Source organism: Pezoporus occidentalis, unplaced genomic scaffold, assembly GCF_034315485.1.
Source record: "Pezoporus occidentalis ecotype Australia unplaced genomic scaffold, CSIRO_AGI_Poc_V1 ctg72, whole genome shotgun sequence".
Classification (NCBI taxonomy): Eukaryota; Metazoa; Chordata; class Aves; order Psittaciformes; family Psittacidae; genus Pezoporus; species Pezoporus occidentalis.
In genome coordinates this window covers 2403638-2429639 of record NW_026916072.1, presented here as the reverse complement: position 1 = coordinate 2429639, position 26002 = coordinate 2403638, and the positions used below count along the sequence as shown (strand labels likewise).

The following is a 26002-nucleotide window of genomic DNA, read 5'->3' as shown; positions in this document are numbered from 1 at the left end:
GATACCTTCTCGACTTGGCCTTAGTGCATAGGATGGAAAAAATCTCTTGAACGTGGCCAATATTGTACATCCTTTTAAGTGAAAAAGACAAAATTTCGTGGTTTTCCACAGCTGCTGTAAAGTTCATCATTGTACATTCAGAAAGCACTTCAATTATCTGCATTGCAAGACAAAACCAGCATTAATATCTCTATGCTACAGATTAAAGAAAGTGTGCTTGAGGCCACACAGGGAATCGGCGGTAAGAAGATTACCACTCATGATTATTACTGAATTATAATGTTCCCCATATGACCTGAATAGTTACCCGCAATTTAAAGTTAGCTGGTTTCTATTGAGAGAAGAATGCGATGGGGGTATGGAGTAGCTTTTTGCTGCCATTCTCCTTGTTGGTAAGGCTGTATATGAAGTTCTGATTCATGAACAACAGAAAATAACCTATATCTCTCCCCAGATACTTCATTTCAAAGCCTTCCACCCATAAACATTCCCCAGCTTGGTCTCAAGACCGGATTAACAGAAAACCCAGGCGCATCTTTGGTCTCCTCGCTCTGGTACCTCTCTTTCTTCTCCCAGGTCATCCTGCATCCCATTTCTATTGTGGATACACCAAGTCTCCACTGTTCTCATCGATTTCTTTTACAGTTCTCAGGGTTCAGCATCAGCATATCAAATGAAGCATTCAGAAAATGAGCAATTAGAAGAGGCTGATAAGTAATACTCTGATACTTTGTCTTAATACTGCATGTAATGAAGACTTATCAGTGTCTAGAATGCTGGTTTGGGGAGGGGGCAGGGAGCTAGGCAAGATAGCTAAAAAAAATAAGAGTCAGATGACTACCCAGTACACCCACATGTACCATAATTAGCTGATCTATTTCAGTGGTCTGAACCAGCCCAGTTTAGAACACTTCATTTTGAATTGAATATGGTTAATAATCATGATCTATGAGTTTGTGTCTCTTTAAAAGAATTTGTCAAAAAAAAAATCTATAGTTGAATAAAGACAAATCCCTTTTTACAGTTACCTTTTTTTTCCCCCTTAAAGAGGCTTGCAGCACAGCAAACAGTTCTTCCTCTGCTTCTTCACTTCCTACCAAATTCAGTGGGATGTGGACATGTGCTTAAGTGCTTTGCTAAATCATGGCATAACACTATCAAACCTGACACATGGCCATAAACCACAGCGTCCTCTTTCAAAACTTGCTTTAAATAAAACAGGCTGAGGATGTCTTCAGATACATTAAAATAAGGAAGTGAACTAAAAGAGAGGATACAGAATATTCACTTGAAATTGGTTCACCCTAAATACTGTAAATGTTTTTACAAATAAAGCTAACAACAGGCCCTTTATTTTTCAGCTTGGACTGCTGCTAGTCACTTCTTTTTTAATGCAGTATATACTTTACCGTGAAGAAGGAACTTAATGTGAAAAGCAATCTGTGCTTCTATTTTTAGACAATTATTTACATGTAATGAAATTTTGTTCCTCTCTACTCCGGAGGCTTAGATGATGGTTTCTTTGCCAAGAAAAGACTTTGTCAACACACAGTCATTTTCAAAGGGGCTTTCAGTTGCTCCAGCTCTGCTGCAGCTCTGTCACTGATGGCACCACTCAGGTCTGTCATGATTCTGTCTTCGTTTCAAAAGGACATGCTCATCAAGTAATGCAACTGGGGTGTAACCAGAGCAGGTAAGAGCACCTCCAAAACAGTCTTCTTGTTGTCAGTCACCTCCATTCCCGAGCTAAAACTACAGTACTTTTTTCTTTTACCTTTGGGGGAGAGAGGGAAGAATAAAGATCAGTGTTTTCTTCAACCAAAATGTTGATATTTTCAATTCCCAGTTTTTAAAAGTTCATTTTTGCCATGTTACAGTAAAATAAATTACTTCCACAGTCTACCTTCCACCCCCATTTCTTCCATTTCTCCTATTCTGTAACCTTCCCCAAAATGTATCAGATCACATAATTCACTCGCTTAAAAACATGCTCAGACACAATAACACTTTTAAAACAGATACGCATTTTTTTCTACTACATGTTGTTCTCATTAGTCCGAGTCTCCAAGACTTCTCCCTCTTCGCCTAATAGTCTAAACTTACTGTGCTCAAATGTAAGGAGGGGGAAGGAGGCATTTTTGCTCCTGAATCTAACTTAGTTAACGATAGATTTGCAATGACCCTATTTCCTGATAGAAGAACATGGCCAAGCCATTCAAACTATCTTTTATTCCTGAGATTGTTGGAAGCATAAAGATCATTTAGATGTGTCACTGAAACAGCCTTTTCTGGTGGAAAAAAAAAAGAAAATAAGTCATTCAGGTACATTTTAGTGAAAATGGCTTGGCTATACGTGAAGAAAATGGAGCAGCAGTACATCAGATAAAGTCAATCCATTCTTCATGAGCAACACACGGCATTGCGCAATATGCTGCATGGTAAGTTCAGCAACTTTGAGCTGCTGGGACTTGGCTGGTACACACACCTCCCCCTAAATTCACATCCTCGTGCACTATTATAGTCAAGTATATTATATCCTATTATGTTGCCATAATCTCTCAAGTTGGGCCCAAAATAAGGGCTGCTACTCACTTAGAAAAGGAAGATTGACGGCATCTTGGCTGCATGTGGTGTTAAACTTTAGAGAGGGGGAGTTAATCACCTGAAATCCTAAGTCAGGGAAATATGGGATCATTTTGTCGATGTCACATCTTTATATCCTTAGATCTCCTGGTATAACAATGATACTGCAATATGGAAGGCATATGTAAATGGGTTACTATAATCTTTAATTACATATGCAGCGTTACGGTGTGACACATCCCAGCTTCATTTGCGTGTTTCCTGTTCTTTCAGTTCTTTCTTCTCAACTTGCCTTTCTGCTTACACTTTACAACACGCAGTACTCCAAGCCTACCATGGCCATGGTACTGACCCTTCCCCATTGCAATGTTTGCAAATCTTTTAAAATTTAATTGCACTCCTTGATATTTGAACACCCTGTATATTGTGTTCCCTGCCTGGAATGAGGCATTCCAAGTCAAGCTCAGTTCTCCCATGTACTTCAGTGCTATACAAAGCATTGCAGCTGCAAGACAATAGTAATAGGCACAACAATTAGCCCATTCTTTAACACTATTTGCTTAACCTTTTCTGCTGCAGCACCAATGGATGATATGTGCTTGCTCACAGCACTCTCCTAATGTTCTTAAGGTCTGTCCTTTGTAATTAAGCTATTCTTTATTTGGATCGAGGCAAATGAAGTATCAATTGTATCGAATGGAGACTACATTTTTAAGGTGAGGATGAACAGAAGGTCTTCCTGCCTGTTTTTACTGCCATGGCTGCCAACCGTGACACACAGAGCCTACAGATCACAGCGACCTTTTCCATTCTGCCCAGTGCCTTTCATGTATTGCACCTTTATAAAGCAAGGAAAGTGCCTGGGTTACCTCCAAAGCAGCCACAGAGGCACCATGGAAAATGCCTTGTTTAGTTTTATACATAACAGCAGCCACCTCAACAGCAAAACTCATGCTAAAGGAGTTTTATGTCATAGGGGGCTGCTTTCTCTACTGCATTGAGGCATGCATGTTAAAGACAGCCCAAGCTAGGAAGGTATCAGCATCCTACTGGCCTTGCAGCATTTAGTTTAACTTACCTAAATTAAACTTGTGTAACTTTTACCTCAGGGAAACTACCACTGTTGCACAGATCTAGTTCTGTATGTACCACTGTTCACTTTTCTCTGAGCTTGTATTTGAATTATTCTATTTTTCTTTTAAAGTGAGATTTTTTCCCTTTGAGAAGAAATGGTCATTCCCGAGATATTCATCTGCACTTGTAAAAAAGCATTTCCTTTGGCTGAGCTGAATCCAGATTTTTCGTCAACAAAATTCCATTTTGCTGAATCACAATTGGAATTTTTTGTCATTAGCACCCATTTTCACAATGTGTGGACACAGCAGGAGAAGAAAGTAAAAAGCAACTGCAACAGGCCATCACCAATCCATACACAGTTCTGTATCGAACCAAGTAACACCTGGAGTGTCGGATTCTTCAGCTTGAAATTGGCCAAGAACTATTCAAACCCGAGGACAGAAAACCCAGAAAGCTGCATCTGTTTCCCAAACACCTTCAGCGAGGTGAGGCAGACTTTTAATTAAGCTGTACAGACTTGCAGCATCAGCAAAACCAGGTTTTAACTGTGACAAACTCCTTCATTCCAATTAAAAGTGATTTTATGCAAGACTGCAAAGTCCCAGTGCTTAAGTTACCTTCCACAGATACTAAATAATTTCTAATAAGCAAAGTTCTGTGGGAAAATGATAATAATCAAGGTGCTAAATTTTCCAGAACTTTGAGAGTAAATCCTTGTTCTGATGTTTCATGTTACTTCCCCCTTTCCTGCACTCACACAGTACATGTAAAATACTGAAATTTTCATATAATCCTCATTTATAACAATTTTCCATGGGGCATCAGTCACATAGAGTGGTCTAGAAAAAGACAAAGACCTGTTACAATTTCAGTCTCTTTCCTCTTTCCTGTCCTACAGCTTCCATTATGGACCACATAGAGAAGCAACATAGAAGGAAAGGAATAGATTATTACCTGTAGAAGTAATTAATGTAGGCAGTATAGGAGTAAATTATGCTTATCGCTGTTCTTTAGCTCTCATCTTGCCTGAAGTGGTTCAGAGTAGAGGTGGATAAAATGCTGAATGAAAAGCCGGTAGCTAGGCTGCACCTGCTGGCACAGAGACAGTATCTGGTATGAAGCGCTCACATCTTTATTCTGTACCTAATCACTATTTCTAAAGAACCACTTTAGTCCTGGGAACATTGTAAATAAAGCTGAGTTCCAGTAGCAAGTGGAGTTCAGTTTAGATGGCTCATCTGAAAACAACAGAGCTAATTATACTGTAGCAATTACCTGAAAATTATATGTATGTTGTTTTTCTGCCTGTCAATACTGCTATTTTTGAACTTTGCATGGTTCTCATGGGTTGCTGCAGTAATGCTGTCCCCAAACGGCCTTCTGCTCTCACCATTAATTCAGCCTTGGGTTTGGGGAGGGTGGTTTAGAAGTTTCAGCTGCAGCATATGCTAGTTAGCTCACACCTTTCACACTCACCTGTGCTCTCCACCACAATATAGCCTCACCTGCACTGTGCTTGAGAAAATTCTTTCCTTTTAATAGTCTTTTGAGTATGGATTATGAGATTCTGACTCTGCAATAGGACTACTAAACCAGCATCAAATGAAGATTTACTCTTGCACATTAAATAGGTACTTAAAATTCACCCTATCCCACTCAATAAGATCAATAAATGTCATAATTCTGATTTTGGAGAGTTTTATTTCCTCAATACCAGCATGGCTATCACCTATTTTTCATTGTTTCTTTTAAGAGCAACCAATAAAAGCACCTAAGATGGCAGGCAAGTGCCACGCAGGTGAGTGTTGCACCCCACTCCCAAGACGGGAATGCTGTCTAGCAACAAGAACAGGAGAATGGGAGTCAGGAATTTTTGGATCAGTTCCAAATAGACTCCTGCCATATTACCTGATTTTGACCAAGTCACGGGATAAAATATACTTGGAATGGCTCCTTTGTGAAACGGGGATGATGATAATAATAGCTATCTCCCTGGACTGTTGAGAGGAAAATAACATTTGGAAAGCACTTTGAGATTCTTGGATGAAAGGTAATGGAGCTGGAATGTTTGCAACATTAAAATAAGTTGGAATAATGTTATTATTTATTGCAGACAGTGCTTTCATCTTCAAAGCTCTTTAACATCAATGAATTAACAAAGAAAATATTAATAAAGATCATATTTCCCATTGAAACTATTTTCCCAAAGCATTTATAAATTGATCTACCTCCAGTTAAAAACTACTATTCAGAGAAAAACTAAGGACCAACTCCAGTATCATGCACTAAATCCCTAGTGGTCCTGTCCATAACAAGCCTACTTTGAACTAGGAATTGTTAGTTTATACTAATGAGGATAATTGGACCCTAAGCCTAAGCCAGCAGCACTGACGTTACTGGGAGTGTTATCACCCACTACCAGGAATGGAAAAATCAAGGCAGCAAAGGAAGAAGGAAGAGCAGTGGTTAGAAAACACCTCTGCTTTCCCAGAGAGGCCATGCTAGGCTGTAGTGAGCTGGAGGTGGCGTTTCTCTCTGCAAGAGGATACTGTTTTTAAGCAGTTTGTTGTGTCTTTGGAATAAGCTACAGAGAACTGAGACACACACTGTGCCACCAGGAGAGGTATGCAGCAGCTCTTAGATATTTCTCAGGTAACGTATAGAATTCAGAGCATCCCAGACTAAGTTATCCAAAGGAACTGCACACTTCAAGTATATTCTTACTGGCACAGCCACGACTATCACATTATCACTGGGAAGCACAGCCCAGCAATTTACTGAAAACCAGTAAATGAGAGCGTCCTTTCCAAGCGCATTATCCGCATTGATTTTGAGCCACTGCTTAAAGAACAGCAAGGGACCTTTCCCTCTGTGTTTGCTTTACCAGCCACCTTCCCCACTGCAGTCTCTTCAGCTGCAGAGATAAATGAAACCAGAGAAAACCCATTCTGTTATTATTTCCCCCTACATACACCCCTTTTGTTTTGAATTCAACATGTTTTCATAGGTCTCCCCCACTACGGCAAACGCAGCGAGTCGCTGGCACTCTCTGCTCGTGGACTCAGATACATTCCAGAACATAATGGGCTATAATAGATTTTTCTTCCTTTGAATCTGTGGTGTACTTCATAGACTCTGGAGGTCATTTTAGGCAGCCCATCAATGTTCAATATCAATATTTCTGTTCAGTGTGTTCTCTGCACGCCCATCTGCAGTGTGCACTCGCCAGATGTGCGTGCCACAAAACCAAAGCATTCGTCTAGTTTCTCCAGACTTACTGTGAAAAAAAAACACCAACCCAAACCCTCCACATTATCTGTGAAGTGTTTTGTAGCCCAGTCTTGTCAAGACTGGTGCTATTTCTTCAGAGCTGGCTGAAGGCTTTGCAAAGTTATTCACAGATTAAACTGTCCCGGTTAATCTGCTATACAATGACGCTCAGGCAGAGCTTCAAATATGTTTGGGTTTGGATAGAAATCAAATGTTACCTTTGGGAAATATGCTTATTATTAACATTAGACATAGCTTTTGGGTTACTTCCAATAACTTTGTTGAATTATAGGGAGTTTGTTATTGGGTTTTCTTTGTGCCCTGCATTTGTGTGTCACGGTTGGACAGACACTATTTTGTAGCATTTACTGTTCCTAGTGCTGCTGGTGCTATCAGGGAGATTTGCAGGCATTAATTATTCCACCTAACGCCTAGCACATGGCCAGGATCCAGTTAGGAGCATATCACCGCTCTGATGTGGGCTCGTGAGGGTGGCACAGGTAGCATTTTGTAGGCTAGGAAAAAAAACGTGGGAGCAGGAGACAGTGGTTCTATTAACAAATATGCCATAGCTGCAGAAAGCGTTTTACTGACAGGCAAGACTGACATCCAGACAAGCAGCCAAGGTCTTTTTCTCACCATGTGATCTTTTCATAATCCTCCATTTCTCTCCTAGATCAACAGGTTCCTCTTTATTTGTCATTGTCAGCTCTTAGCACAAAGAGCCTTTTGTCTGTAGCTCTGACCCAAACACACAAGACTATTTTTTGTCCATTCTTGGCCATATGCTTTCAAATGGACTAATGGGTTTCCAAGCTATAAAGCAGAACCTTGACCCTGCAAGGGGAGATGGTTGTGTGACAACATCTCTCTGTTTTGACATCATAATTTATCCCCGCTCCAGCACAACCCAGCAAAAACTCTTGAACCCAATCTGCTCCAGGGCTCGTGCTATGGATACCGATGCTGAAATCGCAGCGGCAGCAGCTTCTGACGCCAAGGCTCAGAGCAGGGAAGACCCGAGCCAGTCAATAGCTGCCTCTTTATGTCCTCTTCTAGTTCAGGATCAGTGGTGTGATGAAGCTATCACGCCTCCTTTGTAAGGCAGCACATGTTGCAGCAGCAATCACACTAGCCATAAAGCCCGGAGGATTCCTGCCAGAGCCCTGCCACAGTTTCCTTCTGCTCTGTTATTTTAGGTCCCATAACGGACGCGTTGCTGCACCCGTGGATGTCACTCTAAAAGTGCATTACCAAGGGAGAAACAGACAAACAAGAGTTACTTATTTGCCCTGTTTTCTCAGATTGCTGGACTACATCACATTGCACTCAGCCTGCCTAATGAAGAAGGGTAGAAAAAGCGACTGACGGCTTGTATGAACCTTCCTAGTAATAGTCTGCATTTACCACAGTACAAAAAGAGTTCATACCCTTTAACTGGCACTTGCTCTGGACCATCATAGAAACCCTTTTGTTTTCCAGTGGAAATAGCTCCAAAGCCAAATTCCTACCTGTCTCTTTCAGGGTGTGTCTTTGCCACATCACATAACATGGGTTTGCTCAAGGTAAAACCTGGAGCTTCAAGGGTGGCTTCTTAAGAGACACAATGGGGGATGCTGAGGAGAAGGGGGAACCTGGCCCTGATTTTATTTTTCCTCATTTCACTTCTCTCAAAGATCTGTATTTGATGAACCTGTCTTTCAGAGACTGGTGCCTGTGTCTATGTGTGACCCATTTCATTTGGCAGCCCCTTTCCCATGTGTTTAACAGAGCTTGTGGGATTCCACCATTTGCTGGTGCTCCAGATGAGGGAGGAGAAGGAAAAGAGCTTCTTATCTCCCCATTCAACCCTTATCTGAGCCTGCCAGCTGGGTCATGCTGGGGTGGTGGCAAGGGGGAGGACAGACAACACCTATGGGGAGATGAGCACAAGGCTTGTCTATGCATAAGGGAAGGGGGAAACCTGCACACCCCAAAGCACCACTGATGTTTATAGCTGCTCCAGACCCAGGTTTGAGGAGGAAAAAGAGCAGCACTATGTGGCCTAGAACTGCCATCACCTGCACAGCCAACACCAACAAGTCCTGCAAGTGCAAGAGCCCACCAACATGTTCTTAAACGAAGCATCAGCACGTACTGAAACCAACCCAAGGCACTTTGTTTGCTGGAGTACAGCCTCAGGGGGTCAAGCCCAAGACAAACAGCATTATACCATGGCTGTCTGACAGGCTGGGAAGCAACAAAGACCAGCCTGTGCTCAGCCATCCTCAGAAGGGCAGAACAGAGGTTTGCATCAGCAGGGCAATCTCTCCAAAGCCCTGGGTGGGAATTTACCCTTCCCAATACCACTAATCGACCTGAACACACAGCTCCAGCTCCCTCCAAAACCTGGCTTCAACACTGTGATGCGCGTTACTTTGGGTTACCCAAGATAGAGCCACCGTCTCCCAGTTACACAAACAGATCTTCAGGGATTTGCAGAGCATTTAAACCAAAACCTCAATCAGAAATGTGATGACAGAATTCCTCTGTTACATGCAAGTGAACACCAAAGCTTTTAATTTAGCTAAAAGATCTCTCTGCAAAGAGAGCGGCGTACAGTTTGTTCAGGACTAGTTGACAGATGGGAAAATGAAGTCCTCCCTTATTGTTCCATTTGCTGGATGCAAACGAAATACTTCACACCTACAGAGGGCTTGGAGAACGGGAAGAGCTACAGAAATATCAGCTCTCCAGACAAAAGTGTCCGGGTCTGATCCTGGAAGATGCTGCACGCTTTCAGCTAGTCCGGAAATCAGCCTTTTCCTTAGCATTCCTCAGTGATTTTCCTGTGGTAAAGCAAAGGAATAAACGGGTGAATTTAGTATTAGACCTAAAAAATCAGAGTTACACAAGATCCTTTCAGTCTGATGTCTCCACCCTGCAAACCCTTTCAAAACAGTAAGTTCTCTTTTTTCAGTTGAAATTTCCTTGTTTTTTTTAAAAGCTGGAAGCCTTTCACTGCAAGGGCTTTCTTTTCTCTACTAATAAAAATAGGCTATTAATACTATTTTGCCCTTTTTCATTGAAGTTATTGTGCAGTTTTCTTCCATCTGGGAGCCAAAACTGTACCAAGAACTAGCTGGCACCTCTCAGCCAAATTGCTCAGAGAGGACCAAGCAGTTGGCCCCGCGCTCACATCTGGGCGCTCTCAAACAATGAATAATGAATTAATGGGACATTATGGAGCAGACTGGAGGCCAAATTCAGTTCTGGGAAGCGCAGTTATTACAGAGCTGCCGCACCAGCCATGGTCCCATATGCCAACCAAGGCCAGGGCTTGAGCTGACATAGAAATCGACTGTGTAAAAGGCCAATAGGGATTAAGTAAATACACTAAGACAGAGAGCACACGGCCCACAGGAATATCCGATTTCTTCTTCCACGCAGCAGCAGCACAGCATTGCCTCTCCGTTTAAAGCCCTGGGTCTGGTTTGAGGTGCTGAGCTGTGGACTGCCTGTGTTGAGGACACCATGTACCACAACATGCAGGAGTAAACTGTTGGGGTTTAATTGGAGCCTGTTCCTCTTTATCAGCTGGAGGAGCAACAGAGCCTTCTCTGGTTGCAGATTCTGCTTTGATTACAAGCCTGATAACAGCAGCTTCACAAAGGGATAGGAAAAGCCGCATTCCCAACACCCAAGACCTTTCCTGTGGAGCACTGCAAACCCATCTCCCATGTGGAAAATTCCAGGGATGGTGAAAGGCACCTGCCTACAGCCAGGCACCTGCCTACCTATTCCCTTGCAGAGGTCCTCAGGCATTTGCAGTTCTTTTGGGGCATCCCTTTGCTGAAGTGATGGTCCTAGGAAGACAACCGAGTACTTTGTTGTTAGCCAGGATGCTGATTTACCACTGTTCCCTTGGGACGCACCTCAGGACCACAGCTTGCTTGCCTGGCTTCCAAGAAGAGCCTCACTGAAAGCAAGAGTCACTTGAGCCAAGCTTGACCCTCAGTCCCCTTTGCTCCCTGTCCTGAGTTACCAGGCACTTGCAGATGTCTTTAGGAAAAAACCCTGTTTGCACCTTTAGCCTTTTTCACTGCTCTTTCTAATACTTCTTTGCCTGTGGACATTTCTGAGGGCAAAAGGAATCCCAGTGTGTAAATCAAGTCCATTGTTTCCACTGAACTGTACTACGGGACTTCAGAACATGGTTGTGATTTGCCACATCTGTTATTTTTATGCATTGTTTTCATGCCAAGAGCTTTATAAGAGGTGTTATACAACCACATCGTATCACATAATCCAGCATCTTTCCACAATCAGGAGCCCGCGTGAGCCTTTAAGCAACAGTCTCACCAAGTGTTTCTATACATCTTGTAGCCCAGCCAGGCTGAGATAGAAAGATGAGGTGGGGTTTCCTCCTTTCTCCTGCAGACTCCACTGTTTGCTGATGGCCACGTTCATCTGTGATCCACGATGGGTCACTCTGCATTTGCATTGGGAAAACAAACATATCGCTTGAAGCCTGTGCACTGTGTAACTGAGCGAGCAGAGGTTTATCCCCTGGTTGCATATAACAGGATCATCTCTTGTCAAGACTCTAATGGGTTCATTGCTTTCCAAATATTGATAGATGAGCATTTAGCACATGAAAAGTAAAATAAATTTGCACTGAAAGCTATGGATGGACAGTTGGATCGAAGGCTGGGAAAACAAGAGCGGAAAGCTATTTAAATGAAGACCCACATTCTTCCCTGTGAACTGCCTGATCTTTAAGGTCTCTTCCAACCCAAACTATTTTATGATTCTAAGTAACAAACAAGGAGGGATCCTAGGGAACCACAGCATCTTCTGCAAAGACCACTTGTGGAACACTTTTGGAGCACCTCAAAGAGGTTTGCAGACATGGGGTGCCATCCAGGCAGGCAGGGTTCTGTACAGAGCCTGCTGCCCCTCTGGATGCTCACTCAGCAAGGCAGCCTCAGCTCCATTGCCCCTTTTCCTCACCACCTTCCCCTGTGATGAATAACAGCAACCAATGGTTCACCATGAAAACAAGCCAGAAACATCTGCAAGTCTGAAGAGATGATGCTATTTCTGGAAGAACCCTCCAAAAGAGACTCTTCCACCTGCGAGCAGGGACCAGGAGTTTGGATCTGATGGAGCTCTGCTGTGGGAAGGACGGGTTTATTGGGACACACTCCATAGTTCTGCTATAGGTGAGGCACTGAGAACTTTGGAAATTTCCAGCCTGGCATTGCTCTAAGTGAAAAGCTCCATCTTGCTCTCCTGGGTCAGATATCCTGCATGCAGTTCCTAATTTGGACCACAGCTCTGGAAAACTTGATTAGAGCTGTGAAAACAGAATTTTTATTAGGGAGAACAGAGCCCTTGCCAAGGGTTATTTTTCAAGGGAGCAGGACCTAATCCTAGAAGTAGTTCCAGGGCTGTGCTATTCTGGATGCCCTTGCAATGGTTTATGGCAGCTATGCAGCCAAACCTGGACTGACTGGTAATGTTTGCTTTGGACAAGTTGCTGCAGATGGCAACCAACTGCAGATGTACTTCTCAGCTTGGTGCAGGCATCACTGAAAATACAGCTTCTCTTTTTCTGCCCCTCACTTTTCAGTTTCATTTTTACACAATTAATATGTGCATGTATGTTCCCAAATACACACCACCAAAAAACAGCCAAACATTTAAACGCACGCAGAGAATAAAGTAACATACCTGCGCTCGGACAGAAGCCTGTTAAATGTAATCACCAGACAGACAAATCTCTTTGCCAGCTTTCAAAGCTAAAACTCCTGAAGAATCAACCATAGCCCCCTTCTTTAGGTGGGTGTTTCCCAGGGAACAGCACATCACTTTCCTCAAGGGAGCCCACAGAGTTTGTGGCGTGGAGTGACCCTCTGGAGGGAGCTTTACATCCATACAGCAAGCAGTAACTGGACTGAACTGAGCCATAAATCCAGGAATGCATGGGAAAAGAGCAAATTAAAACGTGCTATACTTGGCAGGTTCCTTTGCGAGCACAGTGCTTGTGAAAGGTGACATTAACAGCCCCAGCAGCTGAAGGCTGCTCTTTCTTCCACAGCTGGGGTAGCACAAGCAAGAGCAGCAAAAGCTTCCCGAAACAGTGCTCCCATCCTCTCCCAAAAGGGGCTTTGCCTTGGGTGAGAGAGCTTCTGCAGCATCTCCTGCCTGGCACAGCCACAGAGAGCTCACCGCTGGCAACTCGGGATGTGTTTGGGATGAGGAAGCCACCACCAAGGATGCCCGGGATGGGGCAAACGGGCCTTGGGGACTCCGAGACCGTCCATAGGACACTTTGGCTGGCAATGAGCAGAATGGGACCAATACTCCTGCAGCTCTACATGCAAGGACCGTGCAACGCACCGTGCCCACTGCTCCCTTCCTACCCCACCAGTTAATTTAATTGCAACAGAAGAGAAGTGTCTCTGGGCAGCCAGACTGCCACACTTCCCAAGAACCCATCACCCCATCCCTGCCTCTTACACAGGATGCACTGGAAAACATCCCTTCTCCAGCACAGGCACCAGTCCTCCTGCCCACCCCCTCCCCAGTTAACCCCCCCACACACACACATTTAGCAGCTTAATTCCTCCCTGGAAAAAGAGTGAGAATTAATTTGTTAGTGTCAAATTCTATCTTTGGATGTGCATGCTCAGCTCTTCCGGACTTCAGCGCAAGCGTGGCCTTCCCGCAGGCAGCCTGGGCTCGGCGTGTTTGTAGCGTGCTTTGAAGCTGGGCTGGTGTTAGGAGGTGTGAAATACTCGAGAGAGGGGAGCTCACCCTTCTCCCCGCTCCATCACCGTCAGGCAGCGAAGCGGAGCGGGAACAACAGGCGCGATGCGGGAAGCCAGATCCCACAACTTCATTAAGAGTCAGAAAGAAGATCAAAGGAAGGAATTTTCAGCTTTAAGGAAGGAAAAAAAGGGAAAAAAAAAAAAAAAGAAAAGAAGGGGGAAAAATATGTTTTGAGTTTCCCAGAAACCCAGAGTTCACTTTGTTACTTGGAAATAAGTAAGTGATTCCCTAAGCAAGGCAGAGCTACCCTGCTGCACGCCTTTCTCTCATCCACGCAGCGCAGGAAGCCTTGTTTGCAGCCAGACCTCCACCAACTTGATTAAAGCCGTACCTCCTCACGCGTGGGCACACCAGGTTGGTTACATACTGCTCCTTGTCCTGCCCACACTTGTCCTTGGCATTCTTCAATGAACGCCGAAGGACGCCAGCCCTGCTCTTCACTGCACAAGTTAAACCTATTTACGCAAAGCGCCGAAGACAACAGCAGGAGGAACCTCCAGCCAGTCAAGGACCAGACACACACACACAGCCCCCCCTTGTCCCTAATCCCTTGCAGCCAGACAGGTCCCAAAATAGCCGGATTTTTCCCCTAAGAGAGAGCTTTTTGAGTTTGCCAAGGTGAGGCAGCCAGCAGCTCACGCTGTTCTGATCACAACTGCTTATTTCAGGTCCACTTCAGCCATCGGGGTGTCTGTGGTGCCACTGGGCAGCACCCGAGGGACCAGTCAGGGTCACTGTGGGGCCACTCTGGATCATCTCTGGAAGGTCACAGCAATGTCGATGGCTGGGAAAAAGCAAATAGGACCCAGCTTCAGGACAGCAAAGAGGAGGATCCAAAGTGGTGCAGAAGAGCTGGCCTCGCCAGCATCACCCTTGGGAAGGTGATGGAGCAAATGGTGCCAGAAAGCATTTCCAAGAGGCTAAGGTGATGGCAACTGGGAACAGCCAGTGCCAGTTCCCCTGGCACAAGTCGTTCCTGATACTCGCTGCAATTAAAGGGCTGGCTCTGTGGATGAACAGAAAGCAAGGGGGTTTATTTACCTTGACTGTAGCAAGGCTTTTGGCTCAGCTTCCCATAGCATCCTCAGAGCCAAAGTGGTGAGATAGGAACTGGGTAAGGGGACTAGCAGGAAAACTGAGCAGACTGCTCAAACACTGTGTTTGGGATACAAAGTCCAGCAGGCAGGCAGGGAGCAGTGCCATCCCTCGGGATCAATACTGTCCCTATTAGCCACCAGGACGACGGGACAGAGCATTGGCAGATGATGCTGAACTGGGAGGAGCAGTTGATGCTGGTCAGAGACTGGCCAGGCTGGGGAAAGGACATTGTGAATGCAAATGCCAGGAGAGCAGCTTCACAGGAAGGGTCCTGACGGGCTGAGATGTTTGGGGATGGAGCACACATTGCATGGGGAGATGTGGGGAGAGTGGCGTTTGTCCAGCCAGGAGAGGAGGAGGCATAAGGAAGGTCTCACTACTGTCTGCAAATCCCAAATGGGATGGTGGAGAGAAAGCAGGGTCAGACTTACCTCGGAGGAGCATAGCAAGAGGTGATGGGCAACATGAGATACCCTGAGTAGATGATAGGAAAACACTTACTCTATTTGATCGTGAGGGAGGTCAAGCACTGCAGGAAGGGCGAGATCACAGACTGGTTTGGGCTGGAAGGGACCTGAATGCTCTATCAGTTTAAAGCCATTCCCCTTTGTCCTGACCCTACAGGCCCTTGTCAAAAGCCCCTCTCCACCTTTCTTCAGCTATTCAAATCCCAGCTAAACACAGCCCTGAGCAACCTGATGTCAGCGGCCCTGATTTGAGCAGGGGTTGCTCTAAAGCCTTCCACAGACCTGCTGGTTTCCAGACCCACCCTGGGCTCAGAGGCCACTGGAAAAGGGAACACATTTCCCCTGTGTCTCTGCACAGTGCTCACCGGCTCTACTTTAGTACAGTGATAAACCAGCATTGACAGAGCGCTCTCAAAGTCAGCTGAATCTCAAACCCATCTTCCGTGCAGCGTGCCACACTGGCCAGGACCAGACAGCTCCTTCTCAAAAAGCTTCATCAGGCAATTAATTTTCCCCCCTGTCACCGACAGCAAATAGTCCCTTGAAATCAAAGGGACAGATAAAACAAGTTAACACTTTTTCAGATGCTTGCTGGCAAGTTCTTTGTTCTTAATGATTAGACTTTCCAAGCAAATGTGTCTTTTGATGATACAGTTGGTGGAACCTAAATAATCCTCAGGGAGGCAAATTAAGGACCATTTTCCTCTCTTTTAACTCGAGTGTTAGCCTTCCCAGCGTTCACCCCAGCACAGCACTATTTCTCTGATACCATCCCCTAAATCTGGCAAGAGCCTTATGCATTTACTGAAGAAGAGTCCATCCTCACTTTGGTGCAGAGCATCTTCAATTACCTGTAACTACCACCGGTCCAGTGCCCAGAATCAGACCTGTGACCCCCGGTCCTGCTCCTGACACCAGGATTTCATGGGAGAGCCGCTTTATTCCCTCTCCCCCGTGTTGTGGGGAGAAAACTCCATATAACCTGATGAGGAGGTAACCTGAAAGGGACATGTGAGCCTCTTGGGACTGCCTCCCATCCATGGCACCCCAGCCCTGCATGGGCAGGACTGACACCCACCGACTGCTCGTTCAGAGCACCGCGCAAGCACTTCTTGAGCCAGTGACGGACTCCACAGCTTCACCACTGCGGGCAGAGGCAATGGCCCCGCTCAGCTGCTCCGACTCGCCTTTCCCAAGGGCTGATTTGGGGCAGTTTCCATGGGAGCTGCTCAGAGCCTCGGCTCAAACCCAAGGCGAGCGGAGCGGGGAGCGCAGCGGAGCGGTGCTGAGGGCGCCACCTCCTGGCCTCTGCGTGCAGCTGCACCCGAGCGGACCCCGCTCCGCACAGGGTCGGTGGTGGAGGGTTGGAGCCTGACCAGCAGGTCCCTGCCACGCGTGGCACCCAGTGCATGCCGCAGCATGGGTGCCATGGACCCCATTCAGCCACACCCTACCTAAGCCTGTCACTCGATCCGTCGGGGGCTTTGCATCGCTGCTGTGGATCCACCAGAGAGCATCCATCAGCCCCGAGTCCACCCCGTGCACCAGGGTGTGAGAAAAGCACCCACAACCCAACCCCAACTCCAGTGTGGTGGCTCAAAGCACTTCCCAAAACGAGGGGCCAGGCTCCATCCAGTCACCATGATTCTGACCGGGGGGGTGGGCTCTGGTATTTGCACCCCATTAAGAGGTAAGCTGCCTCCAAAGGGGACTTTCAGCTCAAGGATGCCACAGAGGACACTGCTCTGTCCCTGGGAGCCATCCCATCTGCTGACCTCCAAATAAAGAGTGTGTACAAGAGGGAAATAGCACACGGGTACAAGCCTTTGCAAGGCTGGAGGTCTGGTGAGCAGCTTCAAGGAGATGCTCTGCCACTGTTCTTTCAGGCAAGGAACAACTCCATCAGCTACAGCAAACAGACCTTCTGCTTCCCCCAGTTCCAAATTCATCACAGGCTCAAATACACACACTGAGGCTTTTCCTGCTTTAATTATTTAGAAATCCTAACTCTGGCTCTTTGTTGTCAGGGGCTGTTTCCACATTCTAGTGTTATAAGACTAAAAGAAGAACAAATCTGAAACCTTTCCCTCATCCTGCTGGTGAAGTTTAATTCACTCTAATTATTTCATACGACTTGGACTATAATAGTTTCATAATTTCTAGTATATTAAGCACTTAATACGTTGTGTCATTTGAAGTCGCATATTAAATTCAGCAAAGTACATTTTAATGAGAGCTAAGTAGTGTGAAAATATTAATATAACACAATAGCTCATTTTTGCACCCATGTTGGTAAGCGCTGCCACTGTGCGTGGTGTGCCCAGGCAGGTGAGCACAGTGGAGGATGGATGGGCTCCTGGATCAAGGAGCTGCTGGGGAAAGCTTGGGATAAGGACAGCAGGAGGTGGGAAGGCTCCACACACCAGGCCCAGCTGTGGGTCTGAGGTGTCCAGCCTCTTTAAGGTACAACAATGACAACAGGAACCCAGGCTGAGCTTCTCCATGGATTCTGTGCAGTCATCCTGTGCCACATCCAGCCCATGAGATACCAGTGGTAACCCAGGCAGAGGGGAACAGAGAATCCCAGCCTGGTTTGGGTTGGAAGGAACCTCAAAGCCCATCCAGTTCCAACCCCTGCCACAGGCAGGGACCCCTTCCACTGGAGCAGCTTGCTCCAAGCCCCTGTGTCCAACCTGGCCTTGAACACTGCCAGGGATGGGGCAGCCACAGCTTCTCTGGGCACCCTGTGCCAGCACCTCAGCACCCTCACAGGGAAGAGCTTCTGCCTAAAGCCTAATCTAAATCTGCAGTGCAAGGAAAGAGGTTCAGCTGCTCCTCTACAAACTCCAAAGACACCCAACTACTTCACTCTCTCAAGGAACCAACCTCTCAGCTCACAGAGCTTGACTCTACCTTTTCATTCATCTCTTTGCTGATGTCTCCTTGGTCTATGCATCCCTCCGATGTCCCAGCAGTAGGATCCCCATTTCCTAAGGCTTACCTGCTTGTGAGATGCTACCAGCAACCCCAGCCCTGCTGCTCCTGCTTCATGGTCATGTACCACAAACATCTGCAGCTCACCCAGCACAAAAGGTTGCCTGACCCCAAACGAGCCACAAGAGCTTTGCTTGATGCTCTCAAAAAAGAGCAGAGCCAAAGGAAGCAGTTGGAGCACCTTCACCCCAAGGGTTTTATAACCTTCAGCCCAGCTAACCACATCCACATGCCCCAGCGATGATCTTCCTCACCCGCAGGTGATGAAGGACACTCTCCTGCCCCAGCACAGCTGATCCCAGGGGCGGGCATTCAATTCCCGCAGGGAAAAGCCATGGTGGATTGCTGGAGTGGGGCGGGGGGAGCGGATAGTGCCTGATGCTGCTTCGGCACCTTGCAGTGCTGCCGCTACCGGGAGCATCCCGGGGCCGGTGATCGGAGCTGCAGTACCGGCTTTGCCCACGCGGTGGCGGCAGTGCCCGCGGAACCGCGCCCGCTCCCGTTAATAACTCGCAGGAAGTAATCCCGGCGGATCCCGGTGTCGGTTCGCACCGCAGCCACCGGCATGGGCAACGTGTACACACACCCCACACCCCCCCCCTTCCCCCAGTGCACCCTCCAGCCCCGATTCCTGCATGCTCCCGGTCTCCGCAGCCCCGGGGCGCAGCGCTGCGGTGTGCATCCCCCTCCCGGTCCCGGTCTCCCCAGGACCACGGGGCAAGGTGCAAACCCCGCTCTGCGTCTCCTCCCACTCCCGGAGCGCCCCAAGACTCCGGTCCGAGGTGCAATTTCCCCCCTACCCGGTCCTTGCCCCGCTCCCGGCCCTCCAAGATGCCGCGCTAGGTTAATCCCGGGCTGAAAACAGGTATTTAGGGCTAATAGGTGTGCGAGCACCTCCGCATCGCTCTCGGAGCTCATTAATGTAATACTTTCATGTGTGAAACGAGCATATAAATGGGCATTAATGAGCTCCCGTCTGCGGCGACGAGGAGGAGGGGGAGCGGGGAGCGCGGCAGGGAAGCGGGCAGCCCCCACCCCAGCTCCCGCAGCCGGTGTCGAGCCCCTACCCCAGGCCAGGGAGCAGCCGTCGGGGCCCGGTGAGCCCGAACACGGTGTCCCTGGGGGGGGGGGGGGGGGGGGGAGACCCTCGCACCCCCTCCCGGGACAGCCCCACGCAGCAGGCGGCTTCTTAAAGTCGGCTTTTATTAAAGAACCAAAAATCACGTACAGAGGGGGCTCTCCCCAGAGCGGGCGAGCGTTGTTCTGCCTCCGGAGTCCGGACCGCCCGGTAAAGTGCTGTTACATCCATAAATGTACGGGGGGGTAGTGAGGGAGGAGGGGGGCCCGAACGGGAGGGGAATAAATATACATCATAAATAAATAAAGATCCAACAAATACTGTACCAAGAGAATCACAGTACATTTATATCCATTGCACATCGCCACTTTTGTTTCCAGTCTGGACAAGGGTGGAAGAAGCGGACACACGGGGGGATAAGAGGGGCTGAGCGGGGGGGGGCCGCGGGGCGCGGGGCAGGGGGGCCCGGCTCCCCCATTCCCGGCCATCCCGGGGCCGCTCCCCGCCGTATTGCCAGTCCGAGGAAAGTCGGGCTCCGAGTCCTCTATGTACAAGTGTCTCCTCGTGGAAATGGCTTGTGTGGGCTCTGCCCGCATGGCTTCGGGGTTTGGGGGGGTCCGGGGGGGGCTCACTGGGGCAGCAGCGGCGGCTTGAAGGAGCAGTTCCCCGTGCAGTGCCGCGGGGTCAGCATTTTGCAGGAGAAGTGATGCAGCGCGTCGTGGGCCTCTGCAAAGTGATGGAGCCGTCACCCCCGGGGCCCCCCCAACGCGGGGAGGGGGGTGTTGGCCCCCACTTAAATGTACCCCCCCCCGGGTACCTTTCAACTTCTGCTGGATGGCGTAGCGCGCTTTCCTCTCCTGGTCCAGCTCGTTGCACAGCGTGTCTGGGATGGGGGAGAGCATCGTAGTGCGCCCACCCCGTCGGGGAGGGAAGGGGGAAGGGGAACACGGAACGGGATGGGGTGGGGAGGGGGCGGAGGGGAGCCGGGCTTGGCTCCCCGGCTGATTTTACGCCTTGGGTTTTAATTTAGCACTGATGGAAATTGCTGCGAGAGGGAAGATTCGTTCGTTCCCGTGTGCTGATGCCTCGCAGCCGCTTGCGGGGAGGCTCGAAATGCCGAGGAGAAGCGGAGTGCACGGAAGGAGAAAAGGAGAAGGAAAAGAAAAGGAAGGAGAAGGAAAAGAAAAGGAAGGAGAAGGAAAAGAAAAGGAAGGAGAAGGAAAAGAAAAGGAAGGAGAAGGAAAAGAAAAGGAAGGAGAAGGAAAAGAAAAGGAAGGAGAAAGGGAAAAAAGGAAAAAGATAAAAGAAAGGAGCAAAGAAAAAAAACAGAGGAAAGAAAAGGGAAAAATAAATAAAAGAAAAAGGGAAAAAATAAAGGAAATAAAGGGAGAGAAAATTAAAGAAGGGGGGGAATGGAAAGGAAAAAAGAAAAAGGAGAGAAACAAAAAGGAGATTAAAGAAATGAAGGTAACGGGCCGGGCCTCACCTCGGACGATCTGGAGCTGCTGCACCATCTCCTCCCGGTACGCCAGCTCCCGCTTCATCTGGTCCTGGAAGTTATCTGGGGGACACGGGGGGGGTCAGAACCGTTCCCCGGCATGGGGCCCGCTCCCCGGCGGGGCAGGAGGGGCTGGGGGTGTCTCCGGTACCTTTCAGGCTCTGGAAGTCCCTCTCCAGCTTTTTCCTCAGCTCCATTTGCTCCAGGACCAGTTTTTGTAACTCATCTGTTTAAAAATACATGGGGGGCTGAGGGGAGCCCGCACTTTTCCATCTGGAGGCGGCTCAGCGCGGCGCTAATCCCATTACGTTACATTAATCACAGGAGTTAATCACTCCTGCCGAAAACACAAATACCTCGAGCGGCGGGGACAGGCCGGGGGATCCCCCCAGAGCCCCCCACCGCGGGGCACCGGTCCCCGCCTCACCTCGGGCCAGGTTTTCGATGTCCTTCTCCACCAGCTGCGTCCCGGCGACATCCATGCCGAGGGTGTCCTCTCCTGCGGGAGGGGGACACTGCGGGTCAGCCCCATGGCGGGGCTCGGCGGAGCGCGCATCGCTCCGCGGACCGGCGCTTACCTCTGTCGGTATTTACAGGGCTGGGATGAGAGACATTCCTTTGGTCCTGATAGGATTTTCTGGTCTCTAAATCCTCTGCCGCGGAGTGATTGTCTTCTTTATCTTGCTCTTAAAGGTAATAAACCGATTTTCAACCGTAAGCAATGAAAGTATGGTCCTGATATATCCTTAATTACATAATTACGGACAAAGCCCTCGTTAAAGCCTTCTTAGCGGACATCCTAATCGCTTTGCGGTTGGAAAGTAGCTTGCGGCAGAAGCTCTGCCCCCCGCTCCCAGCGCGGCCCTACAGCCCCGGGGGGGGGGGGTTGGGGGGGCATGGCCCCGTCCCCCATCCCAAAACCGTTTACCCTCTCTTTTCCCCCGTAAAGCCCCGAACGAAATCAGCGGCCCCGGACGCCCCCCGGGGCCGAGCAGCCACTGGGGGACAATGCCCGCGGCAGCGCCTTCGGTGCGCACCGGCCTCCCGCCCCCCGGCCCCAGTTACCCTTCGCCTCGGGGGGGCACAGGAACGCGGCCGGGGCTCCCAGCGCGGCGGCGGACTTCAGCGGCTGCAGGTGCTCCCCCCGGTCCGGAGCGAATACCTACGAGACAGCGAGTGAGGGGGGGGTTCCCTGCGGGAGACCCCCGAGGGCAGAGTTTCCCGTGTCCCCTCCCGGCCCCGCACCTCGTAGCCGCCGCTGCTGCTGCTGCTCCGCTCGGGGCTGCCGTCTGGGGCCTGCCCGCCCTCCTGTGCCACCGGATCTGCCGCCTTCTCCTCAGGCCCATCGGCGGGCGGCGGCGGCTCCTCGGTACCGGCCAACAGCCGGGGCGGCGGCGGGTCCCGTCCGTCGGGGGGTACGGCGGCGTTGTCCTCCTCCTCGTCCTCCGGGAACCGGTTGGACTCCACGTCCACCTCGGGCTCCTCGGCCGTGTCCCCGCCGGGCGAGAGCGAGCGGTAGCTGGAGCTGCCCTCGCTGAGGAAGTCCGGGGACAGGTAACCGGGGCCGCGGGGCGCCGCGCCGCCGTACGCATCCCGGGTGCCGTAGAGCTTGGCGATGCTCTCGGCGTCCTTCACGACGGGGCGGAAGGCGGAGAGGTAACTGCCCTTCCTGGGCAGGGGCAGCGGGGCGAGCAGCGCCTCGTCCCCGGAGCGCTCCTCCTCGCCCGCCGCCCGCGACAGCGCGCTGGGGCAGCGCTCGCCCTCTGCCCCGGCGCCCTCCTGAGGGGTAGCGCTGCTCCTGCCGCTGCCCGACGGCTCCGAGCCCTCCAGCTCTCCGTGCCGGCCCGACAGCCCCGGCGGCTCGGCCGCTGCCGCCGCCGCAGCCGCTGCCGCCGCCACCACCACGGCCGTGGCCGCCGCCTTGGCCTGGCTCTGCGCGGGGTACGGCGGCACCGGGAGGCTGCCTGCGGCCGGCCAGAACACGGGGAAGGAGGGGTAGACACCGGAGTCCTTGGCGGCCCCGGGCTGGTGCGGCGGCTGCGCCGGCTGGTGCGGGTGTGGGTGCGGGGGTCCCCAGAACATGCCGGGGGGCAGCGCGCCGCCCTTGCCCGCCTCGCCGCCCCCCGCGCCGCCCAGCGCGTCCTCCTGCTTCTTGGGGCAGAGTCCGAACGCGGCGGCGGGGAAGCCGTAGGGGTGAGGGAAGAGCGGCGGCGGCAGCTTCTGCAGCATCCCGAAGCCCTTGCTGGGCACCGGGATCACCGGGTAGCTGCGCACCGCTCCCGCCCCGCCGTGCGCGCCCGCCGCCCCGCCGTGAGCCGCCGGGAGCCCCAGCGCCCCTCGATCGCCCGCCGGCTCCTGCCCGCTGCACCGGAGGCTCTTGTGCGCCGGGGCCAGCTCGGGGCCGGCGGGGGGCGGAGGGTGCAGCGCGGCCTTGGCGGCCGGGGAGCCGGCACCGGGCCCGCCGGCGGCCGCCCCTTGCAGGGAGAAGGTCCGCTTGCGGGTGCCGCCGTTGAACATGGCCTTGACATCCTCCCAGGCGTGCGACAGCTCCTCCGTGGCCGTTTTGTCGCTGAGCTTGAGGTGGCGGCGCCAGGAGTTGAAGTTGGCGGCGTCGGGCTGGGTGTACTTGGAGTCCGGGGTGCGGTGGGAGTGGAAGATGAACTTGTTGGGGGAGAAGTACATGCTGCAGTAGCTGCACTTGATGCACTTGGCGCGGGAGCTGTTGTAGCGGGCCGGGATGAAGCTGCCCCGGGAGCCCCAGGCGCACTCGTGCACCACGTCGAAGGCGAAGTTCTCGGGCAGCTTGGGCGGCTTGTGCTCGCCCAGGAAGGACTTGCAGAGCCGCTCCGCCTCCCGCTTGGTGATCATGCCGCAGCGGCGGGAGGAGATGGGCATGGCCCCGGCCCGCCGCAGGATCTCCAGCTGCACCGGCGTGCACTGCACGCAGGTGATGCCCAGGGCCACCCGCCGGTTGTGGATCTCATTGTAGCTGTAGTTCTTGAGCAGCGTGTTGGAGATCTGCGCCAGGCACAGCCGCTCCTGCCCGTCGATGACCAGGGACACGATGGGCACGCCGTAAAGAGAGGTCTCACCCACTTGGTTGGGCTTGAGGGTATTGGAGCCCTGGTACGGCTGCAGCTCTTGCTTTGAATTTGGGGAGGAGCTTGCATCTCTCCCATTTCCCATCTGAGTGGCGATCGACTCCATTCCCCCCAAAACGCCCCTGCAAAACGAAACCGGGGAAAGGCGCGGGTTAGCAGCGCTCCGGGCCCCGCCGCCGCGCCCGCTCCGCCGCTCCCGCAGCCCCGCTCCGCCGCCCGCAAGGGCCCCGCTCGGCGCTGACGACCCCGGTCTGGAGCCCTCCAGGGCGCTTCCGCAGGACCCCCCCCGAGCCGGGGGCAGGCCCAGAGGGGTTCGACCGAGCCGCAGCGCATCCCCCGCTCCGCAGCCGCCGGCACGGAGCGCTCCGGTACCCGCTGCCCGCAGCGGCCCCCGGAACCCAGCGGCTGCCCAGGGCAAGGGCGTCCCGGCCGGGGGCGGAGGGGGGATGTGGAGCACCCCCAGCCCCGGGTCCCCCGGAGGTGCCGCGTCCTTTCCCTTTGTGCCGGCTTTCCGAGCAGGGCCGGGCCGGGCCGCCGGTTGCAGCGAGCGCCGGGAGGGCTCCAACGAAACGCGCCGGAGGATGCGCCCGGCGAGCCCCGCAGCAGCGGCGCCGGGGGCGGGGGGAGCCCGGGGCCGAGCGGGGAGGGCCGAAACTTGCCGCTCGGTGCCAGGAGCGGATCGGAGCGGGGCTCGGGGAGCTGCGGCTCCGGAGCCCCTTTGTCGTGTCCCCTGCGGGCGATTAGGAGCGGGCGGATTAGGGGCCGGGGCGGGCAGGACCCTCAGCACGCAGCAGCAGAAGGGCAGCAGCGAGCCGGGCAAATTGGCTTAGCGGGGAGAGCTCCCGGTGGTAAGCGGCTTCCGTGGTAATGACACGAAATAACGGGGAGCGCCCACCGAAAACGAGCCGCTATTCTCTTCTCCCCGCTCCATCCCCGTATCCCCCATCCTCCCTCCGGTCCCACTTACCGCGCCGCGGAGCCCGGCTGGACGTGCAGGCTCTCCTCGGGGCTAGGGGCCGCAGCCCGGCGGCGGGGCCGCCATCGGCCGGGGGGGGGGGGTCCTTCCCCACCGAGCCCTTGACCGCGGGCAGCCGCCGGGGAGCGGGGCGGGCGGGCAGCGGCGCGCCCTTCACCGACGCCTCGGGGCCGCCGCCCGCCCCGCCGCCGCGTCCGCCCGGGCGAGATGCAACAAGAGCGAGTGACCAACGGCGCCACCGAGGGAGGATCCGGATCCGTACTTGGAGACGCTGCACATTGATCCGGTGACAGCTAAAATAACGGGAAGACACACCCACTTAGCACCAGCGTATTTACATTAACTGCCTCCGGGACCCCGCGGCCGTCAATCACCGATGCGCTCCAGTCAATCACGGCGCGGCTTTAAGGCACGGCGTGAACGGGAGGGAGGGGGGCGTGGGGGCCGCCACCGAGCGGGGCCGCCCGAGGTAAGAGCGGGGATCAGCCCCGGGCCGCACCTACGCGGGGCTCCGCGCATCCCCCCCCCCCCCGCGGTGCGGGTTTCCCTTGGGGGCTGCGGTGCTCGTTGAAAGTTTGCGGGGAGCGGGCGGCAACGAAAAGAGGAGCCCGGGGGGGGGGGGGGGGCGGCGGAAGGACCCCATCGAAATCGGGGAGCGCTGCTCCCGCGCACCGCCTCCCCCACCCCGGGATGCGCGCTTCTCCGCGGGGCGCGGGTGCGGGAGGGAAGGGGGGGGCACCGGCCGGCAACGAAATCACCGGGAGGCGGCAGCGCGGGGGGGGGAGCCCGCGGTTTTTCGTTCCCCACCGAGGCCCGCGGCACGGCGGCAGGGCCGGCGGCCACCGGAGCGGCGGGGGGGGGACACACGGGGCTCGGCTCCGGCGGCCGCCGGTCCTGCCGGCGTGGCGAGGGGCCCAGAGCCGCATCCCTGCCCTGGTCGGGGTCCCGCATGCAGCGCTCGTCACGGCCGCGTTAATTAAAGTGTAATTAATCATCGCGTCCGGCCGCGATCGGCGCAATTACACCGATCAAACAGAAGTTAAT

At 52.1% G+C, this 26002-nt stretch overlaps 1 protein-coding gene and 1 long non-coding RNA gene across 2 annotated transcripts; both read right to left on the bottom strand.

Moving 5' to 3' along the window:
• Positions 1–1318: 1318 nt before the first annotated feature.
• On the bottom strand, positions 1319–18379 carry LOC134176015 (uncharacterized). Its single transcript, XR_009969225.1, has 6 exons — positions 18313–18379; positions 13732–13855; positions 12646–12873; positions 7570–9758; positions 2593–2670; positions 1319–1774 (listed from the first exon to the last, which is right to left on the bottom strand). It is a non-coding gene; the product is annotated as an uncharacterized LOC134176015 (long non-coding RNA).
• Positions 18380–19519: 1140 nt separating this feature from the next.
• On the bottom strand, positions 19520–25306 carry SKOR1 (SKI family transcriptional corepressor 1). The gene is made up of 9 exons (XM_062642749.1): positions 24950–25306; positions 22127–24104; positions 21947–22043; positions 21460–21567; positions 21309–21380; positions 21033–21107; positions 20870–20944; positions 20201–20266; positions 19520–20109 (listed from the first exon to the last, which is right to left on the bottom strand). The coding sequence occupies exons 2-9, from the start codon at positions 24086–24088 to the stop codon at positions 20012–20014; spliced, it is 2553 nt and encodes an 850-aa protein (XP_062498733.1). The 5' UTR covers positions 24089–24104; positions 24950–25306; the 3' UTR covers positions 19520–20011.
• Positions 25307–26002: the final 696 nt, after the last annotated feature.

Excerpts from the sequence above, each read along its gene's own strand:
- SKOR1 (XM_062642749.1), bottom strand. The coding sequence starts at position 24,088 with ATGGAGTCGATCGCCACTCAGATGGGAAATGGGAGAGATGCAAGCTCC. Across the intron at positions 21,108-21,308 it reads CATCGAAAACCTGGCCCGAG|ATGAGTTACAAAAACTGGTC; the intron begins GTGAGGCGGGGA and ends ATTTTTAAACAG. Across the intron at positions 20,267-20,869 it reads GCAGCTCCAGATCGTCCGAG|ACACGCTGTGCAACGAGCTG; the intron begins GTGAGGCCCGGC and ends CCCCCATCCCAG.